The sequence below is a fragment of the Hippopotamus amphibius genome, chromosome 2 (genome assembly GCF_030028045.1).
Source record: "Hippopotamus amphibius kiboko isolate mHipAmp2 chromosome 2, mHipAmp2.hap2, whole genome shotgun sequence".
Taxonomy (NCBI): domain Eukaryota; kingdom Metazoa; phylum Chordata; class Mammalia; order Artiodactyla; family Hippopotamidae; genus Hippopotamus; species Hippopotamus amphibius.
Genome location: NC_080187.1, coordinates 87,502,574 through 87,525,054, shown reverse-complemented (window position 1 = coordinate 87,525,054; position 22,481 = coordinate 87,502,574). Strand labels below are relative to the sequence as shown.

At 36.2% G+C, this 22,481-nt stretch overlaps 1 protein-coding gene across 1 annotated transcript in view; it reads left to right on the top strand.

Annotated features, from left to right (window-relative positions):
* CCDC171 (coiled-coil domain containing 171) overlaps positions 1–20,302 on the top strand; it is a 317,707-nt gene extending 297,405 nt beyond the window's left edge. The window contains exon 26 of the mRNA XM_057724205.1: positions 18,741–20,302. Coding sequence (XP_057580188.1) covers positions 18,741–18,962 — 222 coding nt within the window. The 3' untranslated portion in view covers positions 18,963–20,302. The remainder of the gene's footprint in view (positions 1–18,740) is intronic.
* Positions 20,303–22,481: the final 2,179 nt, after the last annotated feature.

The following is a 22,481-nucleotide window of genomic DNA, read 5'->3' as shown; positions in this document are numbered from 1 at the left end:
TCCCACTTAAACTCCTTCCAAGGTTCCAGCCTGAATCAGGGACTGTCCTGATTTGGAAAAATCTTGGGAGCGTTGGTAAACTTTTTTCCTTTAGTGATTCTTAACAATTTAGGAAAAGAGATTAAAAAAAGGGTCAGGTCCCAAGAATCAACTTACTACCTTCAAGGAGTATGTCAAATCACTGCTACTTATTCAAACCATACATGTACATCTAGAACTAGATCAAAATCAAGGCCTGCAGGCATACGTACATTTTTGATTTTGCTAAGCTTGGAGTCTGGAAGCCAAGCATTGTGTTTAATAATCCTTATATCCTTAGCCCCTACATTGTGCTCATTACTAAGTGACCAACAAAAGTTTGTTGAATCAGTCAATGAGTTTTATTCCTTTTTGAAGAGTTCTAAAATCTTTTAGAGCTCTTTCTCTTCCCATATTTTATGTAAGAAAGATAATTGTATCTGCATATGGATGGAATACAAAAAAGCATAATGAAGAGTCACTGATTTGATGGAATTTATAATCTAGTTGGTGAGTCAGAACAGACTGACATAAAGCAAGAAGATGATGATTATTCATAGAGTTTGAAAAGTTAGAGTTATTCAGACTGGGGTGGCTAGGATGTTTGAGAATTTGTATTTATTTGAGCTTGATTTTGAAGGAATGATAGGGTTGAATAAGGAATTCCAGATAGGGAGAACTGTGTGAGCAGAAACAGGATGTTGTTGGGCTACAGGCAATCAAGGTCAAGCTATGAATTGGCTTTTTTCCCCATACGGTTGACAATTTTGTTTCTGCAATTCTTTACAGTTTTCATAATATACCATATATACAACCTTATAACTTTTTGTGATAAAGGTATTATTTATGAGATTCAGAAAGGTTGTGTGATTTGTGCAGCATCATCCAGCTAGTAAGCCAAAGAACTGAGACTGCTGGCTCTTTGTAAACCACTGTAGCCAGCACTTTTCTTTTTGGCTTAAATCATTTTCTTATTGAAGCCCCCTTGTGACCAAGAGAAAGTATCTTCCAGGTAAAGGCCCAGCCTATGAACGTGAAACAGAACAGGGCGTGTGGACATATAATATATATGATTTTCAAGCCATAGGGTTGGCATAGAGCAGGAAGAGGAGGAGGAGGAAGATTAGCTAACATTTATCCAGTACTTTCCATGTGTAAACCAACATTCTCAGGATGTGTGTTAATGTACTTAATACTCACAGCGCACCTATGGATGTATATTATTTTTTTGGTACTATTATTATGTCCATGTTGTGTGGCTTACCAGGTGCCAAAGCAAAGATTTGAACACAGGTAGTCCAGCTCAAGAGCGCACTCATCCTGGCTGGGTGTGGGGGCCTGGAGGAGGAGTATGCAGATCCCGGCTGCACCTCTGGCTAACCATGTGAACCTGCTTCAGTTAACAGCCTCTTTCAAGAGTACTTCAGTTTTCTCTTATGTGAAAATGAGGATAATCATAGCTTCTTTCTCTAGGCTTGTGTGAAGATTAAAAGAAAGGAAACCTATAAAATCCCTGCTATTATTATTATTAATGCCATTTCTATCATGTTCTAATCAATTGAACATAGAATTACAATTTTTACCTGTTCTCAACATAGGAAGGAACTACCAAAACGTCAGAGTAACTCCCCTATTCTAGGCAGAGCGTTAGAGTTAGCATTAGAATGCCTTCTGATTGGCATTTTTGTATCTTTGCCTAAAATCATCTTATTTAGTTCAGTTTCAAGATACATTGTTAAACGCCTGGCTTATTGATGGCAGGAGGAGATAGCATTTTATATTTTACTTTACTTTTTATTCCTGAATACAGGGGTTTTACTTCTTAGGTTATAAAATTAACATTTTAATCTGTCTCATTTCTTTGCATAAATAATATCCTATTATAATAAAATTATGTTTCTTTAAAAAGTGAGAAACATGATCCTAGCAAATTAAGCTACTTTGGGATTTGGGAGAGACAACAAATTGCTGTAACACGAATTTGGATAATGGAACAGCAAACCATGTGTATCACCATTGTTATAAATGATTTCTGCATGTATTTATTAGAAAATTATAGTTGCACATATATTATAGAAATTCTGAGACCTTAATGTTCACAGACATTAAAAAATTTCTTTCATTGGGTGTTTATGGAATTTTTGGGTAAAAGCTTATGTTTATCGTGGCATCATTTAATACACTTTAAAAACACCCTACTGCTTTCTGAACATATTTTGTTTCTAATGAAAGTGAAATATTCAGCAGTTGGAAATGAAGGGGGAAAAGGTTAGTTCACTTTAAGATATAACTAGGCCTCAAAAAATATTTGCTCCATTTGCTTAGTAACACTTGAAAACTAAATATATAGCGTCGAGAGATGATGTTCATGAACAATAACCTTTAAAAGTTAATAGGGCTTAGGAAATCCACAAGGTTTTGCTGAACTAATATTTAAGCTATTATTTAAAACAGTCTGAAGTAGGACTGCATAAGTGCCCTGAGCCCAAAATTAAAAGAATAATAACCCTAATTCATTCCTTCTTATGTTGTTAGTAGTTGGTGTAGTAGGCTGAATAGAGTCCTCCAGAAAATTCATGTTTATTCAGAAACTCAGAATGTAACCTTATTTGGAAATAAGGGCTTTGCAGATATAATCAGTTAAATTAAGATGACTTCATACTAGATTAGAGCAGGCCCTAAATCCAATGACCAGTGTCCTTTTAAGGGGAGACATACAGAGAGATAGAGGGGGTAGATGGCCATGTGAAGACAGAGGTAGAAATTGGAGTGATGCAGCTCCAAACTAAGGAATGACAAGGGTTGTCAGAAACCACCAGAAGCTAGAAGAAACAAGGAAGAATTCTTCCTTAGAGTCTTTGGAGATAACATGGTCCTGCTGATACCTTGATTTCAGACTTCTAGCCTCTAGAACTGTTAGAGAATAAATTTCTGTTGTTTTCAGCCACCCAGTTTGTGGCAATTTATTATAGCAGCCCTTGGAAACTAATATAGTTGGTAAGTTTAATGTGGAGTTTAGTTTTATAAAATGCGTTACTTAGGGTAGCTATAAACTGAAATTAAATTGAAAAGTGTGGCAAATTTTTATTTATACTTCAAATACTAGTAATTTTTTTTAAATTGCAAAGGATAATTCTGTTTTTTGATGTCTTTACTTAAAAGACATGCAATATTTAATAGAACATGGCCTGTTATTTTGGGTGCATTTCAGCCCAGGAAGTACGCCTATATTTTATCAATCCAAATTCCTCTTCTGGTTAAGATGTTCAGTAGCTTTGAGATAGAAAAATGTAAAGCTATTTTCAGGGAAAAAAATTAAAATCATTTTTGAATGATATCCAAGTAGAACCTACATTTCAAATAAACCTTTTATTCACATTCCTTAAAAATTCTATAAATAACAAGATCTTCCTCATATTGGATAAGCAGGCTATTGAATCCTTGAAAAAGGAAGGTACATTAAAATTGTTTATGGAACAATAAAAACTTTTTTTCTTTATGCTCAGAAGAGCATGTTATTTGCTCAGGAAAAATAGCTAAGAAACTTCTTAAATTCTTTCTGATTTTTAAAAATTTAGGTATTTTCAATTCTTATTTATTTCTATAAAGTGATACTATCAGAATTCAAAGTTTGAAATCCATCATTCTTATTCTTCATGAACAATATTTATTCTTTACATCAGCCTGCAATGAAACAATAATCAAGAAGAATACCTAATTATCCCTTTACCATGCATTTATTACCTACTGTGTGCTATGTACTTTGCCAAGTTCTAAGGATGTTTTAGTAAGAGTAACAATAACAACAACCAGTAGTTACTGAACGCTTACCGCGTGCCATCCCCTGTGCTGAGCACCTTACTGATTTAATCCTCATCGTCCTGTCTAAGTGGGTTATGATCTCCTCCTTTCAGATGAAGAAACTACCAGTGTAGAGCTCAAGATCTGAACCTAGGCAGTGTGAACCCAAAGCCCTCACTCTTAAGCATTGTATTACACCCTTAATAGGATGAGAGAAGGGACATTCTCTCAGGGATCTGAAGGTTTTTGTGAGAAAACAGACATATACATGAATACTTGTAATGAATTAAAGAAGTCCAAGTGAGAAGTGAGAATTACCTATGTGAGGGTAGTAACAGTGGAGATGGAGAAGGATTAGACTGTGGCCAGATATAGATGGAGGAGTTGACAGGACTTAACGAATAAAATTGATGCCGGGTGGTTTCCTAATTGCCCAGCAATTCAGTCAAGATCTGTCCCTGCCTTGAGCTTCTGGTGAGAAGTGAGCAGTGTTCAAAACAACAAGTAAGCATTTTATATAGAGAAAGATTTCCTTGAATTTGAAGGCATGTCACAAAAGCACTGCTGCTTACAGACTTGATTCCAAAAGCTTGGATAGTCATCTGAGATTCACATAGAATGGCGAGGTGTGCTTCAGCTCTGCTTTGCTTAATGGAAAGTGCTGGTGAATCTCTACTAGGATTAGTTCATGGTGCTGGAGGCTAGAATTCCCATTCCTGTAATTACATTTTCAGCTTTGATTACTGATAGGGTACTTGGAATTGAAATCATAACTCTATCTTGGTAATAGCTACAAGAATCTGCATTCAGATGTCAATAATGAAGAGTCTTATCATAAAGCGATTTTTTTTGGTGGCCTCTTCAACACAAGGCTTTATAAATGTAGGAAACCAAAGGCAGTACAGTTTATATTACTTTTCTTTTTCTTTATATAACATTAAAAATATAATTTTCAGATCTTCTGAGTGCAAATAAGTGAAAACTGATTATATGCTTAGGTCTGAATGTATTGGGAGATGAGAGAAAATGTGTAAATTACTCAGATCATTTTTCAAAATAAGTATAAAAGTTTTTTTTTCTTAGTCAAACGTATTTCATCTGAAAGGCTAAGTAGCATGACAAAAATTTATAGAAAAATTGAATTTGTCAAAAAAAGTACATTTTTATGAGCAAAGGCTGAATTCCATACTCTTGAATTGTGCCTAGACCTTTCTGCTCTTACTTGTCAAATGCCTTTTCTATCACAGGTCATCTTTATACAATCCTATTATTTGTGATATAGTGGAAAAACAACCGTAAATTGATTGCTAGTCAATATTAAGTTTTGATAATCTAAAAATCAAATCTTCCTCTCAGAAGAGCCTAAGGAACTGATGTGAAATTTAACTTTGGTCATCTAGAGGTCTGCTTTGGAGCAGCTTAGTGCATCACCGTAATATTTCCTATATTCCCATCCAGTTCAGTGGATGGAATGACTAAATTGTAGTCATCCTAGTTCTGAGCACACAGGCAAGAAGAAAGTAGTTAAACATCTTGCTGTGTGTGAGCAGTTCGAGGGCAGGCAGACACCATGCACCTTGACCACCTATTATGAAGCTTTTTGCTGCCGTGTCAAGTGAAAGCGAGTTAATTGGGTGAAGCTGTGGAGCATGTTAGGGGCCTGGTAGAGGGTTGCTGTCTGACAGCTGAATGTCAGCAAAAGCCAGTCAAGTGTAGCTGAGAGACAGAGACCTGTCACAAAGTTCCTGCAGACTGGAGCACAGTTAGGGAGCTGAAATATGGTTCCGTCTCACTTTCTCCCTCACTGAATCCAAGCCCCTTAAAAGATTTTCCACTGTATGTGTCAACTCTTGTTCTCTAAGCTGTTTCCTGGAACTGTCCTGCATTCAAATGATTGAACAAAAGATGCTAATGTTTAGCAAAGTGAATGTAAATTCCTTCTTTTCCCCTTTTCTGCCCAAGCAGATAGACATTCAACTCAAAGGAAACTTTGAAGGTTTACATCAAACAATTAGATTGCCTCCAAATTTAGCTTATAATAGATTTTTTTCTCTAAAGGGTATAAAAATTGAAAATTGAGGCAAGAGAATAAGCTACGCATTTTTCTCCGATATAGAAAATCTAGCTCAAAAGAGCTAGGCTTTTGGCCTGGGTGTCTTGTGAATGGACACTTACCTAGTTAACTGTCCTCTTGTCTTTTTGTCACAGGCTTCTTTCCTTCATTTTCAGAGCAGCCTAAGGTGAAATGCCATAATGACACTCACCAGAAGGTTGAGAAAGATAAACACAGAAAGGAACAGTGAGGTTCCTTCTGAAACTTTGGACACTTTAGAAAGGAGAAATTAGAGAAAGTTAGAATTAAAGAATGAAAGTTAAACTTTGTGAAATAAAAATATTTTTCAGAGAGAGAAAAGTTTTATATCAAAACATGCCCTCCTGTTGGCCTTTCTTTGGAATATGGGTTAGAAGCAGTCCATTCAGTCAACAATAAGCAAATATACGGCGTGCCTGTGATGTGCCGGTCACTGGTCAAGACACTGGTAGAACAGAAACAAACGGAGAAAATAGCCTGTGCTTCCAAGGAAGGAACACCCCAAGCCAGCACTGACCTTTAGGACTTACTGTGGTGCTAGAGACGTGGCTTTTGAGCACATGAAGGGCAACTAGCATGACTGAAGAACTGAATTTTAATTTTTAATTTAGTTTTACATTAAATCAAATTTTAATTAATTTAAAATTAAATACATATGTCCAGTGGCGATTATTAAACAGCACAGGTTCAAGCAAACAGCAGGTTGTGATGCTGCGCTATTATAAAAGCAGTATGTGTGGGATGTTCCGATAATGCAAAGAAGGGGCATGTGACCTGCGTGTGGGGGGTTAGAAGGCAGGGAAAGTTTTAGGGCAAGGTGATACCTGAGGTGAGTTGTGAAAACTGTAAAAGCCTGATAAAGAAGTCTCCTTTTAAATAGAAAAGGCAACGTGAAAACATAGTCTTTGAGATAGGAGAAGGATCAGTGTTTTGATTAGTACTGGGAGGCAAAGGTGTCTTATGAGAAATCACCTTAATGTAATGGTAGCCACCCAGTACTTTACCAAGCAGATTATCACAGAGGTCTCAGAACAGGAGGTCTCACAGATGAAATTAGGATCCTCAAATCACATGGTTTATCAAATCATTCTATCGATGAAACACACAGCAAGAAGTGGAAGGTAGGGAGCCAGCAGGGGGATGGACCATACTCCCTGACACCTTGCTTGTACGGTGTTCATATGGCCGCTCTCTCGGCTGCATTAGCCTTCTCCACTCTTTGTGAGGTTATGAAGACCAGGGTGGAGGTTTGAGAAAGGGGATTGGGTGACCAAAGGTGCCTGGGACCACTGATCCACACTTGCCTTGACAGATACTCCTGGCCCATCGCTGTAGCTTCCACTTAGATTGCTGGACAGCTTTGGGTTTTATCTGTAGTTCTGGGGGCAGTCTGAGGATGAGATTAGCTTAGAGGTGGCACACCTCTCCCTCTTCCCTTCCCTTTCTATCTGTAAGTAGCCTGTCCTACGGGGTACTAACTTACAATTCATTGCTATCGTGTGGATTCTGCCTCTGTTTCACTACTGGTCAATTCATTTTCTGCGCTTAACATCTATCCTATTTTTTCTTGTCTTCAGGAGCAAATTTGAATATTCTCAAATAATAAGCATATATACAGCAATGTAGAGATGAAGTAGGAAATAGAGATAAGCCTGAAGGGATGACTTACAAAAATTAAAAGTGCATTTATAGGCTAGAGAAAGTGACAAGACACTTAAATAACTGATGGAAAATTTTAGTAAAGAGCTTTGAAACCGATGTCAAAATCATTGTCTTGTGGATACCCTACCCTGAACCTGAGCTGCGTTTCAAACAAGTCAGGGCCTTTGTGAGAAAGTGATGTAGAGGTTCTTCAGGCATTAGTGTGAGTGAGGGCTTTGGTGATGGTTGAAGGGCTAGCGGATGTTTTGTGGGCAGGTGCCCAGAGGTGGCGATGGGAAGCAGAGCAAATGGCCTAGTGCTTCTCCTCCGTGCAGGTCTAGGGACTGGCATCTGGAAAAAGATGCCTACAGGTAGAAGCTGAAAGAAATGTTTTATGACAGACAATGTGAGACACTGGGTTCTAGTCAGAGTTGCCACAGTTTTCAGACAACAGAGAGGGAAGGGTAGGCGTGGGGCCAGTGCTGTGTAGAGAATATCACCCATATGGCACCATGAGCCCCTCTAATACATTGGAGGCAGAGCCTGATGCAGGGATTACAGACACCCGGCAACTCTTAATGGGGAGGTTGAGGTCATGTGTGAGCAGGTCAGGGAAGAACCAGGGAAATATGACTCATTACTGGGACCTTATTTGTGTCCATGAAACAATGCGTCTGGCAAACTCTCAGTGCCATTGTCCATCAAAACATAACACTACAAAAACAGCAGTTGTGTGGTTATATAGTACTGAGCAGATTATAATTTTAGGAGAACTGGCTCAGGACACAGGTACTTAAGGACAGGGTAAACTCTCTAAGGGCAGAGAATTTTTTGGTGTATAGTTCATTGCTGTGTCCCAGTACCCAGAACAGTGTCTGACACTTTATAGGCACTTTTAGTTAATTTTTTGATTTTATTCTCTTAATAGATATTTATTGAAAGAATTAATGAATAGAGCTAATTTAGGATACTAATGATGACTGTGGGTTTAGATATGCTTTATGCATTATGCAGCCATGGAGAAAGTCTATCATATGGGATTGGTCATGTAGGGAGTAAATTCTTGAAATGTAATCTATAGCTATATTATTTTGGAATTTTGTGGTTGCTGCATTATTCTCACAGTTCAATAAGATGTTCTCCCTAGAGATGGGTTTGGTTTGAGACTGCTGGAAATGGCCTGGTTCTATCAGAAGTAACATTCCTATCTATCATGTAAAGGAAATGTCATTGCCAGCTACGTGGTTTGTTTTGGAACATACTCCCCAGTGCTTGTTGTGATTTGAAGGCATTCCACAGATGTGAACCCCAGATCACATGATTTGTCTTACTTCTGAAGTGCCCCTCTCTCACTGAGAAATAGGCCACATTCTTTTAACTGCAGATAACCAGTCCCTCCAGAAATGCCCAGCTGTGGCACTGGTCAAAGGGTCAACAGCCCTGGAGAATAGAGAACTGGTTCCTTGGATAGTTAGCAGGGAAATCAAGACTGTTTGCATCATCTCATGAAGAATTTCTGGGGATTTTAGGTGTGATATAGTGGAGTAACAAAGGAACTTGGTTTAAATCAGCAGTGGAAAGGAGGGGCATGGAAAAAAATGGGTTTCAACTTTTAAAATATGAATTTATTGCTAATTTTATTGTAGCATGTGACTGGCAGTTACAATGTTAGTAAGATTTAGGAAAATCATCTCTTTCAAACACCTTTAAATTTTAGGTGATTTTTTTCTTCTTCTGCCCCCTTTACCTGAGTACATGGTCAGTAATTCCACTCAGAGAAAAACATACTGCTAAAAGGTCTAAGTTTATAGCTTCCAGATTATTACTAATTTTTGACATTGAGTAAAAAGGGCTTATAACTTTAAGAGGAAATTCTTCAGTAATGAAAAAGTGGTCAGAAAACTTTTGCCTAATAGTTCCCAGAGAGAGTGTGACATGTGTACATTTTGACCACAGAAGCTGTAATTTGGCAGCTGGAAGTGCTATTTGGAGTAAAATGAAGGCACACAAGTTGTAAGTAGCCACTCTACATAAGGAGCTGTGTTTGTGCAGAGTAGAGGTACAAGTTATTTCATAAAATTATCTGTGTATGTGTATACTTAATGTCAGATTGTGGATATGAGTTAGATAACTGAAAATGTTGAAATAAGAAAGTGTTCTTAGCTAAATTAAAATCCGATTTTCAAAACTTGCAAAACACTTGATTCAAAACCTCTCCTCTGAGACGTTTAACAAACCAATTACATTTCACTTTGACCACACAGTTCAGAGTTCTAACTATACTAAAATATGGGTTTCAGTATATATAAAATTAGTCTTTTTTAATAGAGGAGTTTTAGTTATAAAAGTAAGGCACGCTTGTAGATAATTGGAAAATACAGAAGTTTGGGAAAAAATTCCTACAATCTCAATACCTCACAAAAATATCGTATATAATTTTGCATATCTCCTTTCCACTTATATCGTCTCGCTCAGGGGTGGGCAAAGCACAGCCTGTGGACCAAATCTACTTGCCACCTGTTTTTGTATAGCCTGTGAATTAAGAATGGTTTTTACATTTTTTAATATTTGAAAAATGAATCAAAAGAAGAATAATATTTCATGATGTGAAAATTATGTTAAATTCAAATTTCAGCATTCATAAATGCAGTTTTATTGGAACATGGCCATATTAATTCATTTACATACATTGTCTATAATTGCTTTGGTGCTACAACAGCAGAATTTAATAGTTGCAATGGAGAGCATATGGCTTGCAAAACATAAACTATATATCTGATCCTTTGCAGAAAAAGACTTCTGACCACTGGTCAAGCCTAAGCAATGTTATCCAACTGTTGATAACCGTAAATTTTACAGTCATATAATATTCTATCACGTGGCTGTAGCTTACTTAAATGTACTTCCGTTGTTGGATATGGGCTTATTTCCAATTTTTGTCTGTTACTAATATTAAGAAACTAATCATAAATGGAATTGTTGGGTCAAATGGTATTAACTATTTCAAGACAGTTGCCAAGTTATAGTCCAAGTGGTTCTCTCATTTTATACAGTCACTAGCAATTTCTGAATGCCTGTTTTATAATGCCTTCACTAACATTTAGTGTCATAATTTTTTTCATTGAATTTTGATTGGCAATAAACATCTTATTTTCCTTTACATTTTTGATTACTATTGGCAGTTACCACTTTTCCCATTTATTTGTTAACTGGTTGTATTTTGACGTTTGTGAACTGCCAGTTCGTAGCCTTTGTTTATGATTCGGTAGTTTTAAAGATTAAAAAAAACACGGAAAGAAAATTTTAGGCTTTCAAAGCTTTTTCCTCATAATGCATGCTCCAATTTATTCCCTTCTTCTACAAATAATTAATAGATTTTTGTGATTCCCTTTCCAGAAAGAAAAAAAGGTATGTGTATGCATGTATGTGTTTATAACTTTTTTTTTTTTTCGCTGCTCCACGTGGCTCATGGGATCTTAGTCCCCAGATCAGGGATTGAACCTAGGCCCCCTGCAGTGGAAGTGTGGAGTCCTAACCACTGGACCACCAGGGAATTCCCTATACTTATTTTTTTTTAATACAAATGGGTTCTTCTCTTTTATACGCGTGCACATGCACGCACACACACACACACTGTTTTGAACCTTCTTTTTTCACTTGGACATATTTCCACATCAGTACTTACATATTTGCATCAATTTTCAAAATTGTTATATGATATGGTTGTATCATACTTCACTTAATTAACAGTTGGTGGACCCTTTAGTTTCATTTTTAAAATGTTTTTCTAAAAAAATTCTTCGATGAATACATCTGTATGCTCATCTTGGTGACTTTCGTGAGTGTAGCCATAGGAGAAATGCCTAGCAGTAGAATTGCTGGATCAAAAGCAGGTACAATTTAAGTTTTGTTTTCCCAAAAGGTTGCACCAGCATACAGCCCTGCCTACGTGGTAGGAACTTGCCTGTTTCCCTCTGTTAACAGTAGGTATCATCAGACATCTAAATTTTTGGCTATCTGATAGGTGAAAAGTAAGCTTTCATTGTCATGTTTTGTGTTGCATTACTTTATTTATGAATGCAGTTTAGCTCTTTTTCATATGTTTATTGGTTATTGTATTTCTCTTTTCTCCACCAAACAGCCAATATATATCTGAGGCAGAGGCTGTCGGTGGTTTTCTGATATCTTTTCTCTTTTCTTTGTAATAAAACCTCTGACCATTACCCAGGCCATTGAGTGGGGGAAAAGCTACATATTTCAGACTCCCTTGAAACAAAGTTAGCCATATGACTAAGTTCTGGCCAGTGGGGTATAAACAAAAATACTCTGATTTTAGGAAGTGTTTTCAGATGTAAGTGATACCACCTCCTTTACTCCATCCTTCTTTCTTCTGGCTAGAATGCAGACATAATGCCTGGAACTTGAGCAACCATTTTGGACCCTGAGATGGAAGCTACATACTGAGGCTGTGGAGTCCAAGATAGAAGAAGTCTGGATTCTTGGTAGCTTCATATGGCCATATCAGAGAGAAATAAACTACTATCTTATTAAAACTACAGACATTTTGAGTTTTCTGTTACAGCTGAACCCAGTATTAATAGATACACTATCCTGAGCCTATTTTCTAGTTAGGTTCTTCTTTTTCTTGATTTGCGTGAGCCTTTTGTAAATTAAGAAAGTCATCCTATGGCTATCATGTGTGCTGCATATATTTTTATCAGCTTGTCATTTCAGTTTTGCAATGGCATTTTTCCATATAGTATGCTTAAGTTTTTATTTATTAAATTTTTGTCCCTTTTTATATACTTGAGTATGTGGGTATAATTACATTCCAAATTCTCTCTGTTTGTTTGAAAATATATATTCTTAAGATATAGGGGGAAAATGGTCTCTTTTGCATTTTCTGGCCATTTCTGGTATTCTCTACCATCAGGTATATCAGAATTGCCAAGAAAGGAGCAGACTGGGAGCACAGGGGTGTGAAGGAAAGTAGGAAAAGAAAGAATAAAAGCCATCCGGGAAAATTCTTTGACTTTTTTTCTCTCATGTCAGGAAATCTAAACATCCAAGAGAAGAAAATGGGAATTGTTATCTTGTCAGGCGTAAGACATCTTTAAAGTAATTTAAAATTAAAGTTTAAATGTTCTAGTGTAATTTAAAGCTTCAGTGCTGAGTTTTATCTCTCAATATAACAACACATAAGCTTCTTTGGTGAAAGGGCTAGAACTTTTATGTAAATGTCATAAAATCTATTTATTTACTTCAGTACCATGGATATTCAAATGGACTATAAGAAAATATATTACCAAAAATGTACAATCTATGTGCTTTTATTTTCCAGTTTCACAGAGATTTGTTGAGCCCTTACTATCTTTATGAAACAGCTCTGGATATAAATAAGCCTGAGGCTGTGTCTTCTTTGGGTGGCATGATAAGATAGTGGCCAAACATAAGGGGAGAAGAGGCGTGGATCAAGAATCACATCCCTTTCCACCACTTACCAAGCTGTGCAATGTGGAGCAATTCTTTCTACTCTTGTGAGCCCTAGTTCTTCGACTGTAAGATGAGGGCAATAATTCTCATTGAGTGGCTATGAGAACTGAGATAATGCCTAAAAGCTAAACCTAGCACAGTGCCTGACATATATGTTCATACATGTTAGCTATAATTAAGCATTTGGAATTTATTATCACTTGAGAAGAGTAGAAAGAGAGGCTGAGGGGAGCTACTGTGTGTTACACGTTTTTGTGTATATTATTTCATTTAATCCTTGTAACAACACCATGAGGGATGATTCTTCCTATGTTATGGATAGGATGCAGGCTCATACAGGTTAAGTAACATGTCTAAGATCACATGGTGAATACATGGCAGACTCAAGTTTGGAACCTGAGGCTTCTTCAGCTTCAAAGCCCGTATTCTTTCCACTATACTGTGCTACTTTTAATTGTGACATAATCTGTATGTACATGAAGCAACCAAATATAAAACCAAAGCCGTGAAGCAATAACATGAGTAGTTTGTTCATTCATTCATCACTTAAAAATCTTATTTCCAGATACTCTGCTAAGTGCTAGGAATACAAAGTCATGATTCCATTACACTAGGTGTTCATAGTTTTCGGGGGAGATGAAAATATACCAATAAGTGCAAATAGAAAAATAAATGTTCATGAAGCAGTGTAAACATGTGATTGAATGTAGCGGCTGACTGTAGTTGGGGAAGGATGGGACGAGGATCTGGAAAGGACTTACAAGGTGGGGAACCTTGACAGAGTCCGAAAGGTGGAGAAGGCATTCACCCCCATAGGGTAGAAGTGTATCCCAGCCAGCAGACAGACCAGAGGCAGGTGTGAACCATGGAACATCATATTCCCTGCCTCACAAGTTCCATGTAACCAGATTACAGAGTACAAATGAGGAAATGCTAGGTGAGGCTGGACAGGGAAGCAAAGCGCTTGTGAACCAGGCTGCAAACAGCTGCAGTGTCACATGGCAAAGGGCATGCCTATAAGGAAGCCTGAAGAACGGGAGGCCATAATCCAATTAATCTACCACATTAACCAAGTTGTTGAGGCTGAAACTGAACCAGACGGTCTTAAGAGCTTTGGCTCTTGAACCAATGCTGAATGTCTTGCTTGAGGACTAAATTGTTGTGATGTGAATCAAGTTGGTAATTAATGTCGTCTACCTCTCTTTTCTGATTTGTTTCTACCTCTGTGATTGCCCTTCTTTCTTAATCTCTAGGTACCCAGACCTCTCAGGTTGTTTTCTTCTATCTGGAGACTCCTTCACAGCGCTCTGCTGACTCACACATCCCTGCCCAGCCTATCTTGTTGTCACTAAGCTAAAGAGCCAAACTGGTCTGTACTAAGATTTAATGACTTATGGAGAGAGGAATGCATAAAATATTTCTACAGCTTTGGTATTGGTAACTAAAAGTTGGAATTGATAACGGCAAGGAATAAGTATTTGACGATGTGGTAGCAGGTGTATATATGTGTAGGTACATGTATATGCACATGTATGCGTATAGCAGGTGTATGTGTGTGTGTGTGTGGATAGATAGGTAGACAGATAGACAGATATCTTAGGTACATAACTGAGCATTCCTCAAGAGAAAACTATATATGTAATTATTGTCAACTCTGCTTGCATAAACGGCAGCATCCTATGAGGCCAGCATGGCTGAACTGGAAAAATAGATAAAATTCGGTTAACTAACTTGAAGTATTCTGTGTTCCGTGTACTAAGACTCTAGTGGTAAGAACATATTAGGAGCTAAAGTAGAAGTAGCGAGGGAGCCTCATTGTAAGGCCCTCTTGTGGGTACTTTGATTCCTTCATCAGTTTATGTAGAGCTGCACACTCTACTTAAAATGAGTCAATAATTTACAGAGCTTAAAACACCATCATGGAGGTCGAAGTAATAAAAAATGTATCACAGAATTTAATTGCATGTAGCCACATCGTCTAAGCTGTGGCTAATTTTGTTATCTATTTGGCTTTTTTTAAGAACCATGTGCAGTAAGTGTTCCTTCCCCCTAAGAATGGCCCATCTATAGCCCCTCAAAATCTTAAGAATTATGTTTGGAACTCTGATTTCTGGGTTAACATTATGCACGAAAGTTAGGTGTTAACCTTATATTGCATTGTGGGTTTTAATCATGGTACACATGTAGAACGTCAGAGCTGGAAAGAATCTAACTCCTCATTTTATAGGCAAGGGAAGTGAGACCTAAGAGGACTAATTCACTTGCCTAAATGACCCAGCTAGATTGTAACAGAACTGGGAAGGAAAAATATAGTCTTCTGATCTCTACTCTAATACTCTTTTCACCATGCTATGTGACTGGTGTAATCTCCTTGCAATACTATTCAGGCTTACTAAGTCACATCACTCCTCATTTTTTATAGTACTAGATTCTAGAAGACTTAACTTGATCATAAATGCTACACAGGAGACAAATGGTTTAGTGTCTTTGTTTCAGAAGCTTTGGTCTACAAAGTGGCTTGGATTTATAGACAGTTTATTGAGTCCTTATCTTATTATTACACTAATGCTTTATTTATTTTTGTTGTTGTTGAAAAAACACCCTTATAAAATGAAGATATTAAAGTCTTGAAAAATGGTTAATGGACATGTCTAATTACTATATTTCATAAGATTTTTAAAATGCAGAAATTTAGTAGACATTTTGTATTGTGAATATATATTTAGCTGATGGACTATAACAGTTCAAATAGAATCATTTACAGCTTATTGAGTAAATAAAAGTACCTCCATAAAGATTCACATGACACCTAGCTTTTATTTCAGGTAACTAATTTCTTTTTTTAAAATTGCTTAAATTTGGATTTATATGAGAGACTATCAGAACACCTCAGCAGTTTAAAAAGTAGCTTAAATGACCACAGATTTAAAATATAACATCAGATGGTGAATATTAACTTTTAATGGTCTCTGATAAAAAGTTATTTAGCTGTCTTTTACTCTCTGTTGTATTAAAAGTGTTATGATATATTTCTGAATATTATTTGTAACAAGAAAAATAGTTCATATTTACTTGTTATTTTAACATCCTATTTTCAAATCAAGATTTCACCAGAATTTTTGCTGATTTGTTTTTAAGCTATTAAGTGACTTAAAATCAAATTTTATCCTATTTCAAGAGAAAGATTATTTTCTAGCAGTGTATGAAGTATAGCAAGTGACCTCAGTAACAGAAAAAAAAACTTGTTTTCATTTACACAAAAGTAAGTCAGTTTACTTGATGGAGGGCCTATCTTTCGAGGGGTGCAAGTCTTGAAAGAAATCTCTTTTTTAAGGTTATTTCCCGTGTTTAGGACATAAGATCAGAAGACAGTATGCAAAAAGTGAGACTCTGATTTGAAATACTAGAGAAATACTCAATACCCCATTTCAAGGTTATTTGGTCAAAAAATGTTAGATTTAAAAAAAAAAGCTTTCAGACAACATGGTGGAAAATAGACATTTGAAAAAGTAAGATCAGAAAAGGCAAAAGAGGGGCCCCTTTGTAGAGTTCCAAGGTCCACTGAATATATTAAGGGGAGAATGAGCAGTTAGAGACCTTCCCTAAAGGATGACCTTCCTAATGTGTAATGAATTAGGTTGGTGGACTCATAAGAAAAGAAAAGGAAACTTCAAGTACAGAATATAGATTTGAGTAAAATGTATATCCTTCTATCTAACATTACAAAACAGGAGTGGTTGGTCAGTTTGGCACAGCTACCTTTCTCTAGTCTAAAGCATCAAGAAGAAAATACCCTCAGAGAGTAGCTGACCTTCCTTGGTCTGATTCTGCACACTCCTCTCTTTTCATATATAGTTTTCTTAGACCAGAACTTGAAGTATTTATAAAGATGTAATAACAAAGTTTTGAAGGCTTGCCTGACAATATTCTTTTATCATAATAAATAGTGTGATTGCTCTGAGTTTTAGTAAGAAGAGAATCAGCCCCACCATCTCCTGCTCTTCCATTATTCCTCTCACCCCCAAGTCTGGCAGTATCAGTTAGTGGATGGCATTGTAGTCTTTACAGCAGCAAAATCGATCAAGTAATAATGCTGCCGATTCAGATACAGTGCTTAAAAAAAATCACCAGAGATGGTTCTAGCAGGAGGAAAAGTGCAGAAATCTACACCTTGAGCCTCTGATGTAATGAGATGCCTCTGTTCTGGTTCTGAACTGATATGCTCAGGCCCAGCATTAAGGTTCTGCAAGTGAAACCTCATCAGTGCTTCTAATCAGGGTCAACACATGACCTCGGGAGTTCTTTTCCTTCCACAAGGATAAGCTAAATCCTCTCCTTCATAAAGCCATTCAAGTGGTCATCTTAGGTGGCTTTTTTAAAACTTCCAGCAGAAAAAAGAGATGATTTCCGTCAGCTATAGGCTTGCAGTGGAGTATCAAGAAATCAAAAGAACGGAGATCAAAGAAAATTGCTGAGCTAGGTGTTAGATGCAGCCATTGATTTTTCTCCAGTTGTAGTTTAAAAAAAATCCACAAAAATGGTAACACATACAACAGTTGAATTTCTAATACATTCCTAAAGCCAGAGATAGCTTCCTTCTTGTTTTCACATGTAGAAACAGTTTTGTATAACATGACATAATAAAGCAGATCCTTAGGGTTCACACCATTTTGTTGTCAAAACCATAAGAGAATCTACCAAAAAGATTTTTTTAAACTATGCAATATAAAATGTGGTTTTTAGTGCAAACAGTTATGGCTAGACTTATTATCTCAGCAACATTTATTTGCTGGGAATCTGGAAAATACTGATATACAATTGATTACTATTTTCCTACTATCTATAAATGCCATAAATAACACCTATCTGCTTTACTGGTAAGACTTCATTTATCTTAAAGGTTAACTACTGTTTACTGGTGTTACTTAAGGCTTAAATGCATAGCTTCAACAAAATATAAATTCTGTTTTTAAGTACTTTATGAGTGTGTGGGTTTCTTTAGTTTGATTTTCAATAGTTTCTGGGTAGCTGCAATGTTTTAAAATATGTGACAAATTATTTTCATATGTCACTCCCATATTTTGATATATGATTTCCAAATACTCATAATAGAACAGTCTTTATTAAAACAGAGTGGTGACAATAATGTTAAAAGTAAAGATGAAAAGTTCATCTCACTGGCGTTTTGTATGTTGGTGTGCTATTTTCTGTAGGGCACTAGGATTGACTTGTTTTTCTTTGTGCTGTTATTCAATTAATAAGTCAGGCTGACAACTTAGAAAACATAAATATCCATAGTTCATTTTCTAATCAGTCTACTCTCCCAATTATATAACATATATAGCATCATGAAATAAACATTATTAGCATTGGTTTCTGTACTTTGCCAGTGGAGGGAAACAGAGGTAAAAATGTCTGATTTGATTCAATAACCTGATAAAAGCTTTATACAAAATTTTAGTGTTTAGGCAAACTCTTAATGTCCTGACAGGTTTATGATATAGAACAAATGAGGTTCAATCACAACTTGGAAAATAATTTCATATTTATGTATTATCATATAGATTATTTAAGTGGCAGTTTCCACCCCACTTCATATTACAGTGATTCTTAGTCCACATCTCTGTTTATGGTTTCAGACTCTGTTTAAGAGTTTTCAATTCTGTTGATTATTCTTTTCTTTTTTATATCTTAGACAGGATCACGAGACCATTCAAATCTCTCCATTCCTTCAAGAGCTGCTCTTCCTGCTGACACAATTGATGCTGGGGATTTTTTGCCATTGAAAGCTGAACTTGACACAACTTACACTTTCTTAAAGGAGGCACTTATAAATCCTACGCCCCTGGCATCATCTCACTCCTCTCAAGTGACGATGTCTGCTACTGCCAAAAGACCAGCTCAGATTGGATTATGACTTTATGAAATAAAAAGGATGCAGGAGGAGTTAACAATGCAATTAAACTTGTTTTGAAGGGGGATTTTCTTATCAGTTGAATTTTGTTTCAGCACAAGTGGACGTGGGCTTTTAAAAATTGTGTGATATCTTGATGTGTGCAGGTATCTATGTCTCCTTGAATAATGAAATAACCAACTTTTTTTTCCTCCAAGTTTTATTTATTATCACAGTTGCTCATTTTTATGTAACATATTTTTAAATGTTAAAGAATGACACATTTTGGGTAATTTCCTTCAGACTTAAAAAAATCAATAAGCCATTTTAGTCTCTATCTATCAAAGTTGTTTCATACTTGTCTATTTTAAAGCAGGGCTGCAATACTTTAATAGGATTGAGAGAGCTATTTGAAATGTATGCCAATGATTCCTGTCATTTCATGGCAGCCCTGCCATGGTTCACTGAGCCCCCTCTTCTCTCTTGTCAGCTCAACTGAAGACAAGCATTTAGTTGCAAACTTTAAGCAGGTTGTGCAAAACAGAAATGATGTGACTGCTTCTCCTCCTGCACAATAATGTCACTCCTGGTCAATGTGAGAAGGTCAGGTTGCTCCTTGTAAAGCTACATGATACCACTTGCCCATTTGAACAAGTTAAGTTAACTGCTGAATCTGGTCCCTGCAGGCATTGAAAACTCATCCTTTTATCAAGCCTGCATTTGATAAGAAAGTAGAGCAATTGTGCTGGGAAGATGTCTGTGGTGTGCTTAGGTACTTTTTAAGGACAGTTCCCACATCAGTACAGCAGGTAATATATTTAGTTTAAGCTGAAAAACTTCAAGGTAATGGCTGTTTTGACCTTCAAAATAGACTCCTTTTTTGTTTGTGTTGTTGGTAGGACCCAAGAGTGACGCCCATCTTTGATGCTGACAGAATTTAAAACAAGGCCATTGCCCTGCATTTTCTGCCTTGTAGCACACAAAAGTAAAATTGTATGTCAGGCCGAGATGTCGGGGAGCTGACAAGATGCCCCAGTGACATTTCAGCTAGAAAGAGCAAGTGTCTTGCAACCAAGTGGTCAAATATCAAATAATAGGTCAAGCAGGAAGGAGCTGAGTTCTAACCACAAAGAGGTTTCTGGTAACTTACTTGACAAGCTTTTGGGTGCTTTGCGGCTTGACAAAGGGATGTTCTGTTGGGTATCACTAGACAGACTGTTCTTTATCGCCTTCAGAAGATCAGACATTGACATTGATTAAACTCTTTAACCCTTAAAGGTTAAATCTTTGCAGTTTGCATCATGGTAAGTGAAGAACAAAAGGATATTTGTAATATGTGTTTGTTTTTGTCTTAATCATTTAACTCCCCAGTGATATTTACTTCTGATGTGAATGGTGCTTTTTGACAAAGAGTTTTGATACAAAATCCATATTTTATATTATTTTTCATTATGGAGTTCTTCATTATGGATACATTAGAAAATAACAGTATGTATTGTGGAATCTATATTGTCTTAACTTTACAGTGACATTTAATTCAAATATACCCAACTTCTATGAATTTTTTATTGGTCTTGGTAAATAAAATTGGTATACTATTGATGTATTAGCCAAATCAACCAAGTGACTTATACCATCTGAGATAACACAGCACTATTACTGTCATACTGTGTAGCACAATACTATTTCTCATAGTACTGGGACAATTTAATAAGCTTTATATAAATCTTTAGAAAGTTGTTTCTGTGAAGTAAAATTACATCTCTAACCAAATTTTTCTTAATTCTTTCCTTGGAGTTCTTTTTATTAACCATTCTGGGTTTTGAATATTAAAGAATATGCCCTGTGTAATGTAATATAACATGTATGACATTCAACTTGCAAATTTATTGTAACAGAAAATGCTATTGCTTTTATATAAATCATAGAATAATTTCTACACATTTCAAAATACTTTCTTCTGCTGTTCCATACAGCTATTTTAAGATATTGTCCATATAGAAATCAAATACAGCTTTTTAGTTCATGTGACATCATTGAGCTTCCAATTCTCACACTATAGAAAAACAGTGTTACCTTATATCACTTATATGTCGTGTGTGTGTGTGTGTGTGTGTGTTAAATCTGTTTTCACATCCTAGTAATTTAAGGGAAAGGAGCACCTGTGTAAACTTTGCCTTGGACAGACCTTGGTCTTCTTGCCTTACTTTTACAATCTGTTAATGGGATAACACCACAAATAAATGTATATGTCTCTCCATATATGTGAGTATCTGATTTTACAGATAAATTTTCTACAGTAAATTCTGAACTATAAATTCAAAAGGATTATTAAATCAAATCAAAGCATGTCATATTTATAACCAACTAGATGCTAAAGGCCATAGAGACGGAAGGATGAGCCTCTGCGCAATCATTAGTATTCACTACCAAATATAGTAATTTTTATACCATATGCTTTTTTCCCCAGAAGTCAGACCCAGCAGGAGGAGAGGATTTAATGACATATCCTATGGAGATCTGAGAAACTCTAGACTGCTTCTGAGCACCTCAGTGACCAGTTGCTGCATATTTGAGATGTGTTGTGTTGGCAAGGACAGTTGCTCTATCAGCTTCTTTACTTCCTTAAGAATGATGTATAAAGTAGACTTTTCTCAGGAGAATGACTTCAAATATTTTTGGAGGGGAAAGGAAGTTTTACTTTATACCTTAGTGTGTGGATTTTCTTATCTTCTGTGATCTAGAAAAATACCTGTATCATCCATCACTATCAAAGGGATTCATAAAGTTATTGCTTTGACACCTAAGTCATACTTATTGAGGCTTTGCCAGCATTTTTAACATAAACATTTTAGACTGACATAACGCAAATGCAGAGAGATGCAAGAAATTGGGAGAATTGCCAATTCAGTGATAATTTAATGATATCGGTAAATAACGTTGTAAATAGTAGAATGATTAATTTACCAAATGTCTGACTCTTATTAAACTTGACAACACTATTATTTCACATTTATAATATATGCTGTTATCATTTGCTCAATGAGAGCATTACTATTTTCATGGTACTTTATTTACCAGTTATATCTGAATTCATTCTGTAGACAATACTGAACAATGGTAAATCGATCTTATTTTACTATGCACTTTTTATAGACAAATTTTCTAATGTAAAAGGCGGAAAGTAACATATTTATTGAGCAGCTATTCTGTGCCAGCTATTATAGCAAAGCTCTAGTGTTCTCACAATAAGCCTCTTAGGTTATTTCCATCACCATCTTATAGATGAATAACTGAGCATCTAAAATGTTAAGCATTTGACTACCTAAGAGCACGCAGAACCTAGTGATTTGTAAGCCCAGAGCTGTGACTCCGAAGCCCACATTAGTTCCACTTTACTAGGCCTGTCTTTCAGAAATAGCATGTTTTAAAGAGGACACATTTAAAAAAAAAACTTTCCTGACTAGTTAGGAATAATTTTCAGAAGTGTGTTTTGGTTTGAAATCTAGATCACTTATCCAAAACAAAATAAAACACATTTAT